This window comes from Centroberyx gerrardi, chromosome 23, assembly GCF_048128805.1.
Source record: "Centroberyx gerrardi isolate f3 chromosome 23, fCenGer3.hap1.cur.20231027, whole genome shotgun sequence".
In the NCBI taxonomy this organism is placed as follows: Eukaryota; Metazoa; Chordata; class Actinopteri; order Beryciformes; family Berycidae; genus Centroberyx; species Centroberyx gerrardi.
In genome coordinates this window covers 15,937,881-15,950,906 of record NC_136019.1, presented here as the reverse complement: position 1 = coordinate 15,950,906, position 13,026 = coordinate 15,937,881, and the positions used below count along the sequence as shown (strand labels likewise).

At 43.6% G+C, this 13,026-nt stretch overlaps 1 protein-coding gene across 1 annotated transcript in view; it reads right to left on the bottom strand.

Moving 5' to 3' along the window:
* The window catches only part of sema4f (sema domain, immunoglobulin domain (Ig), transmembrane domain (TM) and short cytoplasmic domain, (semaphorin) 4F), a 61,568-nt gene that overhangs the window by 3,116 nt on the left and 45,426 nt on the right, over positions 1–13,026 (bottom strand). Inside the window, exons 2-14 of the mRNA XM_071923096.2 lie at positions 10,931–11,082; positions 10,153–10,212; positions 5,702–5,800; positions 4,538–4,649; positions 4,192–4,311; positions 3,841–3,995; positions 2,942–3,123; positions 2,205–2,346; positions 1,756–1,969; positions 997–1,106; positions 712–863; positions 362–417; positions 46–236 (exon numbers count right to left, since the gene is read on the bottom strand). Coding sequence (XP_071779197.2) covers positions 46–236; positions 362–417; positions 712–863; positions 997–1,106; positions 1,756–1,969; positions 2,205–2,346; positions 2,942–3,123; positions 3,841–3,995; positions 4,192–4,311; positions 4,538–4,649; positions 5,702–5,800; positions 10,153–10,212; positions 10,931–11,082 — 1,745 coding nt within the window. The remainder of the gene's footprint in view (positions 1–45; positions 237–361; positions 418–711; positions 864–996; positions 1,107–1,755; positions 1,970–2,204; positions 2,347–2,941; positions 3,124–3,840; positions 3,996–4,191; positions 4,312–4,537; positions 4,650–5,701; positions 5,801–10,152; positions 10,213–10,930; positions 11,083–13,026) is intronic.

Below are 13,026 nucleotides of genomic sequence, written 5' to 3'. Positions count from 1 at the left end.
AAAATCCACTGCATCTGATTTTTGCTGTTTGTCCAGCCTCGGTACCTGGCATGTGCAGATGTAGGTTCCCAGGTTGTCGTGGGTGACAGTCACCTCCAGGTCGGAGTGGTGCTGCCTGGTGTGTCTGTGAGGAGGGTGCTCCCAGCTACAGGGCCTGGGCGACACCTGGACGCATGGCAGCAGGAGACGCAGACCCACGGACACTCGAAGCTCCCTGATGGAGGGGGAGCAACGCCCTGGAGGGAGGAGAGCAGGACAATGAGAGGGGAGACAAAGGACAGACAAATAGAGACAGACATCATATTACACTGGCCTGAAACTAAGAGTGAAAAAAGAAGGATACAAACTGGGAGGAACTTACCCTCTCCGCTTTCACACCTCCTCAAGGCGTCCTCCACTATGTCACCCGGGCCTGGCCTGGACAGAGACAGAGACAAAGCCATATCTTTGTATCAGCATGTTCTAGTACACACAGATCTTTCCTTGGTGCCTCCCTTGACAAATGTATGTATGTAAATATACAGGACAGTATGTGTGTGTGTGAGTGATGATGTGGCTGTTCGGGTGGGGGTTGGATTCTCGGTTAGAGGGTTTCACACGTCACTTGTTTTGACTCGGTTTCCACTAAATCCCTATGAAATATCGCTGTTTGCCTTTGATTTTCACGCTCAGGTGTCTTCCAGTTCTCAGTAATATGCCTGTTGTACTCACTCAGCTAAGGTGGGCCTGCAGGCTTCTTCCTTGGCGCTCCACACACAGCCCAGCCCTCTGGCTCTGGCACACACCTCACAGCTGGGATACAGAGCGCAGCCTTCAGCCTGGACCCGCGCCAGAGACAGGGGGGTGCCCACCAGAGCCTGGCCCTGGAGCGGACAGGGAGGGGAGGAGCCAAACAGGGAGAGAAAAGACAGAATGAGTAAGAAAAGTGAATTGATGTTTTGGGATATTACGGATTTTGAAAGCTAATGTGTGTGTGTGGGTGTGCACGTGCTCTACCTTGTGCAGGAGTATATTGTTAACAGGTTCCTGGGCGGTGAACAGAGGGATCTCCTGCAGTAAGGTGGTGTTCTGGCCCACTACTGCCACCCGGTGGAGCTCCCCGCGGGCTGCAACAAACACACACACACACACACACACACACACACACAACACAAACACTCGATTAAAAGCTATTCTATTTAAGGTTTATAACATTTTTTTAAAGAATTTAGAGGTGTAAATGACCTTATTACATATTACACACAATGTAATTATGAATTTACATAACTGAAGGGAGGTCTTGTAATTATTGCCAATGGCATCCACTATCCAGTATATCCAGTATCATCCATGTCCATAATTTTTACATGAAAGTAAAAAAACTCAAAGCAAATTATCTACTGTTTATCATGGAACTCAGAGGTCATCTGATTATAGTAATCCAGTTCGCACTGACATCTTCATAATGAAATAATGTGGTACTTTTTTAACAGCTGGTGGTTTAAATTGGGATTTAGAGACACATTAGAGACACAGTTGGTATGGATTCAGTGTCTTGCTCAAGGCCACTTTGATAGGAATGAACACATTGGTTCTTCTGAGGATCAAACCTGTGGCAGTGGCAGCTTTTCTCCTCTCCTCTGCATTAGCTGTTAGTATGACAGCCAGATTGAGTTTATCTCTCTCTATATATTCTTTCCTGCACACCCTCTTTGTCCTCTCCTTTCTTTCCAGCCACCTCTCCGTCCCATCCTCCTCCTCTCCGTCTCTTCTCACCTGTTCCAAGGTGCAGCACTGCTCCTCTGAGCTCCTCTCCGCTCCCTGTGAGCGTCACCGCCAGCTTGGTGTACGTGATCCCCCTCCGGACCAACAGGGGCGCTGCAGTGACACTGTTCTCCATCAGAGGGTGGTCCCTCATGAACGTCAGCACCTTGTCGGGAAGTTTCAGGGACGACTCGAACCCCTCGGCCTTCAGCGCGCTGTTCAGGCACTGGAGAAAGAGCGGAAGGAAGGAGGAAGAAAGATTAGAGAAGAAAAAGGTTTTAATAAACAGCAGGTCACCCTTCACCTTCAATGCACTATTCAGATACTGCCATTTATGAAGTAAAATGTAATAAAAAGCATTACTTAAAGTAGCGGTAGTGGTAGTATAGGTCATGCTGGTAGTATACAGCAGTTTAGTGGTAGAGTACAGTCTACAGCAGTTTAGTAGTATAGTTTAGTACCTGGCCAGGCCTTGGTATGGGGACAGGTTCAGGGTTGATCCAGTTCTCACAGGTCTTCTTCAGCTCTTTAAAGGGACCGTCCATCACTTTACTGATGTCGGAGAGACTGAAAACACACACCGCCGACAACTGCTCACTCTCCCTGAGAAACAAACAGACACAGAGGGAAAGAAGCAGTGTGAGCTTTACCATTGTGCTACATTTAGAGGGAAAAATCAACAAAAGTCTGCATGAAACAAAAGTCTGCATGTTATTCCTATATTCCTGGATGATTCATTGAAGATACTATATGACCCTGAATGGCAAGAAAACCAAGACCTGAATATGAGACCAGATGTTATCAAGAGGGCATCTCCATTGACGATGAACTAGAGACTGACTTTGTCAAGTCATACAATGTTTGTTGAGTTTTCACCTCCAAATGAGGCCAATTTCATTGTTGTAGGAGCAGCTCTGAAACTGAAAACATGTCTAGATATCTCAGGAAAATAAGCTGGGTAATCTCATATGCTTCATAATGTTGTTTTCCTGCTGGAACAGCTCCAGAAACTCTGTCACCTCCATCCCTCCCTCTTTTTCTCCATCTCTCCCCTATCCTCAGTCTGTATGAGTGTGTTGAACTTGGATCCTCAAGAGTACACTGAGACATGAACACATTTCTAACTCCCTCTCTCAATCCCTCGCCTCTCATGTTATATCTGACACGCTGATCCGTCCCTCCCTCCTCCTCTGCTTACCACTGGGAGGTGAACAGTCCGTAGAAGTGTGTGCTGCTGGGGTCGCCCAGCGTGTGTTGCGTGGTGAAAACGTCGGTCAGGATGTTGTAGCGCTGGCCGCTGGCTTTGTCCTCACACACCAGCTGGGCCTTGAGGAAGGTGGTCCACCGCCGCTGCAGGGTCTTCATCCCTCCCACGTCAGACTGAGTGGACAGGGGGAGAAGAAGAAATGAGTCCGTCCAGCAATTCACGAGAATTTCATCACAAGACGTGTAAAATCAAAGAGTTTCTGTGCAGTTTTCACTAATACAAACACAATTAATCCCCCACACATCCTTGTGAAAAATAACCAAGCCAGCAACATTTGCCAAGTATTGGAAATTTGCAGAGTAAAATATGCTTTACATTTGATGAATCCACGTGAACAAGTAAGGAACTGGTAATTTGTCTTTCAATTTTCATTAATCACTTCTCCCATAAGTAAACAAACAAAAAAAAAAGCATATAAAGTATATTCAGTTTAAAATTTAGAAGATTGAGAATGTACACCCTAGTAATGGTCATTGGTCCATAAAACGTAAGTGTTGAGGATCACACAATTCTCTCTTGCAAAAGTCTTGCACTATATTATCACCAACATGTTTTCGGCCTTTGCGTGCATTTAATTAATTAATAATAGTTGATATAGTCCAATAAATACTTTTGCAAGAGAAAGTATCTTTGGTTCACATTAATTTCAGGAAGGAGAGGGAAAGACTAAGGGAGGAAGGAGATAAAGATAGTCCTGGGCAGCTGGAGAGATTCCTCCTAGCATACACACATACATAACCCCCCTCCACCGCCACCCACACACACACACACACACACACACACACACAGATACGCACACACACACACACACACGCAGATGTTTGTGTTACCTTGCAGACCCGTGCCACCCTGGGGACTTTGACTTTGGTGTAGAGGTCGTACTCCTTGGCCACCTCAGTGAAGAAGAAGTAGATCTTGTCATCGTCTCCTGTGGGGTTGCTGTCTGCAGACTGCTCTATGAAGGCCGAGCTCACAAACTCTGGGTCTGTGAAGCACACACACACACACACACACACACACACACATAAATACATACGCATTAGCATCACTTAACTTCACTTAACACTCTTGTGAGAAAGTATGACGATGGCAGAGAAAGCGAAAATGTGTTAACGTGCATGCGAGGGTTTAAGTGTATGTGTGTGTGTGTGTGTGTGTGTGTGTGTGTGCATGTGTCTCACCGCTCAGCCAGTTGATGGATCGCTCGGTGCGGATGCGCTCCTGCTCGGGGCCCGTTGCCCGGGAGATGTCGAACAGCGTTCCCAGGAAGTTACTGGTGGCTGCAGTGTACAGGATACCACCTAGACACACACAGGAAGAAAGAAAGAAAGAAAGAGAGAAAGAGAGAAAGAAAGAAAGAAAGAGTAGAGGTAGACGAAGGCAGACAAAAGTGAGTTTTATTTAAATACTGCACATGGTGAAATGCAATAAGAACCTAAAGATAGCTTATAATAAATGTGATCAATACTTTATATTTAAGATGAAATAGAAAGATTATTTATCACACATTAGATTGCACTGACTTACCTGCCATCACAGCTGTGTAGTGCTGACTGGGCTCAAAGGGACACTTGCCCTTCCCCGTCTCCATCTTCACCGCCCCGTCGTCCGTTGTCTCCAGGGTGAAGGAGGAGAGCTCCTGCAGGACGACAGGAAAAGAGAGGGGGGCACGTTAGACGGACATGGAGAACGCTGAACTGACAAACAATTATTGATTATCATTTACAGCAGCCATCTTGTGTCTTATCCTCCTCTAATTGCCCTAAAGTAATGGTTTGTTGTCCATGTAAGTTTGAAAAATCTTTGCTTCCTTTCAACCTGATCTCTACAGGTTATCCTACAATTAGGCAGGCTTAACTCTTTCATAAACCACAGGTATAACTATAATTCTATTCTATTCTATTGTGGCATTATGTAACCTATTCATATTTAAATGTCACTGTGTTGGTGATTATAATTGAGTGTAATCATGCTCTCCTGTGTTAAAAGCTTCAGCATTTCCACCTGCTGGAAATAAAGCGCCACTCCCACCAAAATAACACAAAGCTTTTATTTTTTGATTGGCACTGAACACTTTTATAATCATTACTGAGGGCAAGTGTGTGTGAGCATGTGTGCGTGTGTGTGTGTGTGTGTGTGTGTGTGTGTGTGTGTGTGTGTGTGTGTGTGTGTGTGTGTGTGTGAGAAAGAGCAGCCCATGCTCAAAACATAACTTTTGGTGCAAATAAATTCACTGCAATGGGAGCATAACAGTGTGTGTGTGTGTGTGTGTGTGTGTGTGTGTGTGTGTGTGTGTGTGTGTGTGTGTGTTAGTGTGTGTGTGTGTGTGCCATTCTGCCTGTCAGTTTGGTGAAGGGCTTGGGTGTGAACGAGTGTGGGAGCTTGTCAGAAAGATTCATTTGCAGCTCGTCACACACATGTGCATGCACACCACAAAGCATGCTGTGCTGAAACCACAGCATGTTGCAGCTGTGTGTGTGTGTGTGTGTGTGTGTGTGTGTGTGTGTGTGTGTGTGTGTGTGTGTGTGTGGTGTGTGTGGGTGGGTGGGTGTCAGGTCATAAGCATTAGTTCCTCAGGCATAGATCTGCCGCCAAAAAAATCTCGCTCAACACAAACACACATACACACACAGACAAAGACTGAGAGATAGATGAAAGGACACACACTCACACACTCGAACACACACTCACCAGAAAGGCACAGTGGGGGTCGAAGGCGTAGGTGCCGCACACGTAGAGGCGCCCGTTCCCCAGAAACTCCAGCAGGCGGATGTAGTTGTTGCAGTCCACCTGTAGGGGGAGACAAACACCCAGAGATAAAGACTTGCACATGCAGACAACTCCAGTTCAACTTCATTTATGTCCATTTATTGTTATACTTTGCAATACATTATCAATGCTCTGGCTTGGTCTCAGCATCATGCAACATCGTCTAATGTCCACTGTCAATTACAGTAAAAAGAGGCAAACCTCGAATTGCTTGATGAATTGCCTTTACCTGTATTACACACTGATATTTGATACTGATGTTTTTTCTCAGACTTTGTAAAAAATCAATGTGAAGGATTTCATTGCAAAACACTTTGGAAAAACAAATGTTACTTGATACTCTTTGCCAAATACTTGCCAAAACCCATTACATCCTCTAAAATGCCTCTGTTTTGGTATTTCATTATAGCTAAAAACCGACCATGTTTCGACCTCTAAGACAGAAAGGCAGAGTGGATTCTGGGAATAGTTGGAGTATCAATGATTCTGATAGGAAACTAGAGACCCCCACTGCTGGAGACACACGAGACCCCCACTGCTGCCAGCAGAGACCACCCATGCTAACTCACACACACACACACACACACGCACACACACACGCACACACAAGCATGCAAACTGCGACCAAAGAGCACTCATTCTCATATGTACACACACATGCAAGCATGCAAATATGCACAAAACACACACGTGCCCAAATGCATGTCACACACACACACACACACACACACACACACACATACACATACAAGAGATGATGTATTTTGGAGCACATGTGCACTTCTCTCTCTGTTCTCTCTCTTACTCTCTCATCTCTTTCTCAAACACACACACACACACACACACATGCACACATATTCAGTACACAGCTGCTATGGAAAAACACCACTATTGTCCCTCCTTGGTAACCATGAAACCATGACGTAGGCGTTTTCGGTACACACGCGCATGTGTGTACGCCCGTGTGTGCGTGTCTACAGCATGGCGGGCCTCCTGTCTCCCTGGATGAGCTCCAGGCCTGAGTCACCTCCACCCAAGGGAGCTGATCCTCTCTGATGCCCAGATCATGTCACCCAAATCAGCTTGGCCTCTGCCCCCCACCTCCACCCCCCACGTGAGATGGACAGAGAGAGAGAGAGAGAGAGAGAGGCTGTCAGGCTAGTAACAATAAGATCAGCTTAACACAAATGGATTAGCTGTTTCATTGGCCTCAATAAACCTCATTCATCCTGATCAGCGTCATTCACAATCTGCCATGGGGTGAATCAAATAGCTCTATTCTATTCTATTCTATTCTATTCTATTCTATATTGTATCGTCTAACCTATTCATATTTAAATGTCACTGCGTCGGTGATTATAATTGAGTGTAATCATGCTCTCCTGTGTTAAAAGCCTCACTGACTTTAATGCTCAAAGTACCTGCTGGAAATAAAATGTCACTCCCACCAAAACAACTAAAAGCCTTGATGCTGTCTGACACCGAGCAATTTTGTAATAATTACTGAGGACAAGTCTGAGTGTGTGTGTGTGTGTGTGTGTGTGGCAGACCTTTCTTCCCTTCACTTCAAGCTCTACTCTCACCCCACCCTCTGTCGTTTCCTGTCTCCTCTTCCTTTCTACCTACTTTCTCTCTAATAGTGTTGTAACAATACCATACCAAGTAATATCACCGTAACACGTTGATTGTCAGTCTCAGGTTGGATCTGTCCTAAGTATGGAGACAGACTAATGGTATGGCAAGAAAACCAGCTCCTTTACTAGTTCATATTGTCTTTATACTCAAAATGTGGACATTTTGAAGCATATTTTCTGTATATTACCACTACCTAAACAAGCTGCTGTCTTGTATGGACTGTATATTGTGCAACACTTTTAGATGGTTTTTAACAGCCAGTCCAGAGCCATATCTGCTCTGTGAGTGGACAAACAACTCTCCAACCAACACCTGTCAACACCAAATAATTGCCCCTGAAAAATCAACACTTCTTCATACTGTGTGTGACACTTCAGGATATTTGATATCAGAGGCATTGTAAGCAGCGGTGTAGTGGAGGGCAAACCCACAGTTCTTTATTTGCAGATTTACACACCTTTTTAGCCCGACATGAATCATGATAAGTTAAATTCATAGTATATATATATCATTGTATGTATTTTCAAACTGTTGTAAGTTATGAGGATAGGGTTTTTAGGGGAAAAGAAAACATACATTGATGCTTTTTTGTGGAAATAGAAGTGCTTTTTGTTTAAAGCATGTTGCATGTTGATAGTATCGAAGTATTGTGCAACCCTGTTGCCCTTGTGTCCATAGACTTTGTATGATGTTTCTCTCTCTCTCTCTCTCTCTCTCTCTCACACACACACACACACACACACACACACACAGACACACACACCATGTCTCTCTGGGTCAACTTCAAGGTAGTTTCCTGTTGAGTCTATTGTCTCATCTCTTTAATCAACTCTTTTCTCTACCTCCCTCCTCCAATTCATTTCTCTTCCTCTCTCTCTCTCTCTCTCTTTCTCTCTGTCTCCCTCTACTTATCTATTTGAAACAACACTCCTCATCCTTCCTCGCTCACTCCAGTCTATCATTCTCCCCCTCCCTGGTTCCTTCCCTCGCTCCCTCCCTCCTTATTTTTCTTTTTGACTCTCTCTCTACATGTAATCTTGTAATCCACTTCTCAGAAAAACAGCCTCCCGCTTTCCTGCCTCCATCAATCTTTTCTCTCCGCCTCCTTCTTATGCTGTGTGCCATTTAAAGTGGGAAAGTGCCTCCACACAGATTGTGGTAGAAAAAAAGCTAATTGCAGTTGAAATACTGTCCTTCCATTGGCTTTGTTTATCATTTGATTTGACTTCAGTTTGAGATGTTTTTTCTATGTCTAATTGAATGACTCTGGATCTGATACAAGGGCTGAGAGGATGTGACATCTCTGAGTTTTACATGTACTTGAAGGACCAGCGCTGCTTTTTCACTGCCAATCAATTAAATCATTAGCTGTCGGATTATTAGTGCAAAAATGATTGAGATATAATGGATTTTCCTCCATTAGAGAGCTCTAACACCCATCTGTGTGTCAAAGGGCATGAAGCTGTGTTGATCTCTGACATGGTCCACATGGCTATGGTATGGGATTTTAATATTGGTTTTTGTACTAATTTCTCTTATGCTAAACCCCTATTTTAGCCCAGTATTGGTCCCATATCCTGTATCCATCTACATATGAATCTTGTTCACAAAGACAGTTGAAATGAAAGAATCAGTAAGAGATAATTCAACAACAAAGACTAAATAGCTCCTTTGTAAATTCACTCAAAGCAGTGTGGTTGAGCTTCTATTGTAATCACTGCATAATGAGATGTACAGCTTGAATGTACGGTACGCTCTATTTAATCAATTGATGGTTCCATAGACAGTTACTGGACATCTGTGACTCCACACACACACACACACACACACACACACACACACACACACACACACACACATACACACGCACACGCCTCTGACGTTGTCTTGGCGTAAGTCCCAGAACTTCTCATCCCAATCCTAACGGCATGGGGTTGTGACTCAGGCTATCACACACACACACACACACACACACACACACACACACACACAAATGTGCAAGAATGCCGAAGCACAACAACCATGCACTCTTTCTAGTTTACACACATGTATGTGTGCACACAAAAGCACATATTTTAAGTGTTTTACTTGAATTCACTTAATTCTACTTGAAATGAGATGGAAATATTACAGAGGTTGAACATGGCTTCAGGACATTGAATGATACAAAATGCATCACAGAGCCCAGCTACCCATTCCTGCAGAGACTGGACAACATTTTGCTGGTTGTTGAGCCTGTAAGCCTGAATGTTGAGCCTGAATGTTAGAAAAAAAAACATCCAAGGCTGCCAAATATGACAAACACAGCCATGACCTCTGATATGTGTTGCTAAGGGCTGATACTGGGCCAGTTTGTCTGAGGAGGCTTGTTCCATGTGAAGGTCAATTTGGCAAACTATCTCAAGGATGCAAGGATACACACTTCTCTGTGTGCTTCACTGACAACAGTGGGGATATGGGGAGAAATAGCTAAATACAGGACTAATGACTGTAAATCACTCCAACATCACATGTGAACATTTATACAGACATATACTGTATGTGTGTTGGTAGCACCTTTCTTACAGCTGTAGCAACCAAATCAATAATACAATCATCTAGCAGTACACAGGCCTTTGTATGCATTACAACCACTCATAACATGTAAAATAGATTCTAGATGTTGAACTGAATCGGGTGTGGGGGAAACACACACACACATGCACGCACACACACACACACACACATACACTTCTCACCTCTGTTTTTCCCTTTGCCACACAAGACTTCCTCTTCTCTTCTGGTACATCCCAAATAATCTGGAGAGAGAGAGAGGGGGGTGAGAGAGAGAGAGAGCGAGAGAGAGAGAAAGACAAAGATTAAGTATTGAGAGGCCATTTGACACTCGCTCATCAATTATTGGTAATTGCTCAGACTTGTCACAGAAGTGGTCCAAAAAATCCCCTTCTGTGTGTTAAACAGTTAAATGCAAGTCACGCAGAGTGCAAACCTCTGCCAACACTGAACAATTTCTTGACCCTGCCAACATCCCTTAGGATTTGGAATCAAGTCTCTATCCCTGTTAGTTTCATAGTTATGGCTGATGAATGCTGAGAAGTAGAATTGTTCTATCAAAGCAAAATATCGCTTTGAATGCCTTTTCATGACAAAAGCGACAACCTGGTACCTTTTGTCTGAGAGCGTATTGTATAGGAGCTTCAAAGTGAACATGCAAACGTCCGGGATACTCGTTCGGCCAATTAGACTCGCTTATGCAAATCTGAAGGAGCTCATTAGGAAATGAATTGTCTGCATTATGTAAATGTGACCAATATGATAACCAATCAGGTTTGGAAAATGCAAAAGAGATCTTCCAGTAAATTAGTTGCACAATGACTTCATAATGAGATGCCAGACAGCCTCAAATTTGATTAATTCAATTCAGAAACGCTATGATGGACAGAGGTTGCCCTTTCTTTCTCTCTCTCCATCCTTCTCTCTCTCTCACACACACACACACACACACTCCTTCCTTACTGTGCGTGGCGGTCGGTTCAGGTTGTTGGTGTCCACGGCCAATATGGCGTCCCTGGCACCCAGGAAGAGCATGCCTGATGAATGGTCCAATAGGAAGGTGCTGAAGTTGGCCACGCCCCTGAACTGCTCCGGACCCAGCATGGCGTCTGATTCTGATCGAAGGAGAGAGAGAGAGAGAGGGGAGAAATGAGAGGTTAGTGGTGCTGTTAGGAAACCACAGGATCCAAAATGGAGTCCCAAAGGAAGGGGGAAGTCAAAGGAAACTGTAGAGACATGAAGATCCAAAATTGAAAGAGAAAGGCTATAGAAATGCTGAAGGTAATACCAATAAATACATAGATAAAGATTTGGACTTTATTTTGCCTTTTTCCCTATTCTACCCAATGTAAATGTGAGAACAAATTGTTGACAACAGGATAACATGTTCTCAGCTAGACGAGTGGAGAGATGAAGAGATGAAGGAGGGATGAGAGAATGAGAGAGAGAGAGAAATGAGTGTTAAAGCCGACCCAAGTTTCACCTCTGCCCTCTAACACAATCAGAGCTACAGATGAACTCCTTTAATCCTCTCTTTCATCCCTCTTCAACCCTTTACTGTACTTTTTCCCTCTGCTGTCTTTATTTTTCTCCTTTTTTCTCTCTCTCTTTTTAGGCAATTGCTATTTCTCTCTCTCTCTCACACACACACACACACACACACACACACACACACACACACATACAATCATATACAGTACAAACACACACTCTCCCTGAACTCATTTCTCTCTTCCGCTCTCTCCATCACCCTTGTCATCCTCTCCATTTTCTATCCATTTGCCTCTATTTTAAATATTGTTTCCAACATGATGATACAGAGTCAAATCCACAGCTAAGGCAAAAAAGCAATAAACTAAATAATGCATAATCATGACACAATAAAAAATGCATTACACTTTTACATAATACATGATATGTAATCTCAGTTATATTTGTAATCTCAGAACGATCACATGAATCAAAATCCCAAAAGCTTTTGGATTGTGTTTTGCTCTTGTTTGCTCTCACTCTCTCTCTACTTCCCTCCTATTCTGTCTGTCTCCCATCATCCGCTACGGGACAAAGCTCCGCCTGTGTGTGTGTGTGTGTATGTGTGTGTGTGTGTGTGTGTGTGTGTGTTCATGTCACAGCTGCTGTCAGGAGAGAGCACAGCTGTGTATTGAACTTCTTTGGAGTGGTGGTGAGAGAGAGAGAGAGAGAGAGGGAGAGAGTGTGTTTGTGTGTACATAGTTTTGTGCGTGAGGGATTTAGCAGGTTTTTTTGAAGTCTTACAATGCTGACTTTTGTTGACCTTCAAGAAAAAAGGCTTTACATTTTCAGAGAGAGGGAGAGAAAGAAAGAGATTGGTAGAGGGAAAGAGACAAAGACAGAAAGAGAGAGTGCCTCATATTTACGAACATGGAGCCAATAATTGGGTTTTGGAGAGATTTATAGTTGATTTTAATAAGAGTCACACTGCATCTCCATCACACACACACACACACACACACACACACACACACACACACACATACACACACGCACACACAAACACATTCAAAGAAGCTCCACTCCACCACTACAAAGACACAAACACATTGTGTGCCACAGATTAACTCATCAGGGGGATACATTACAGCCCATAATGCCATTGTATAAAGCCTCTAATGTTGGTTTAACCACCCACTTGTGCAAACAAACCCGCTAAAGCACAAAAGATATTACATATTACCCATGTTACCCATTACACACTACCCCAATGTAATTACACAGCCAAACAAGTGATGAAATTGTATGACTAAAAAACGCCTATATGCATGTGAACACACACACACACACACACACACTCACACACACACACACCATATACTAATTTGTTAAAATATTAATTCTCAGTTTCTCAAATATCATTATAACCTTCTTCACATTACGCAGACAAATAAAAGTGCACACATAGACACACACACACTCTTTATATTAATCTATTAAGATGTTTCCTTTATCTCTTAAGTAGCATTATCCCTTACCCTCTAAGAATATACTCATACACACACACACACACACACACACACACACAC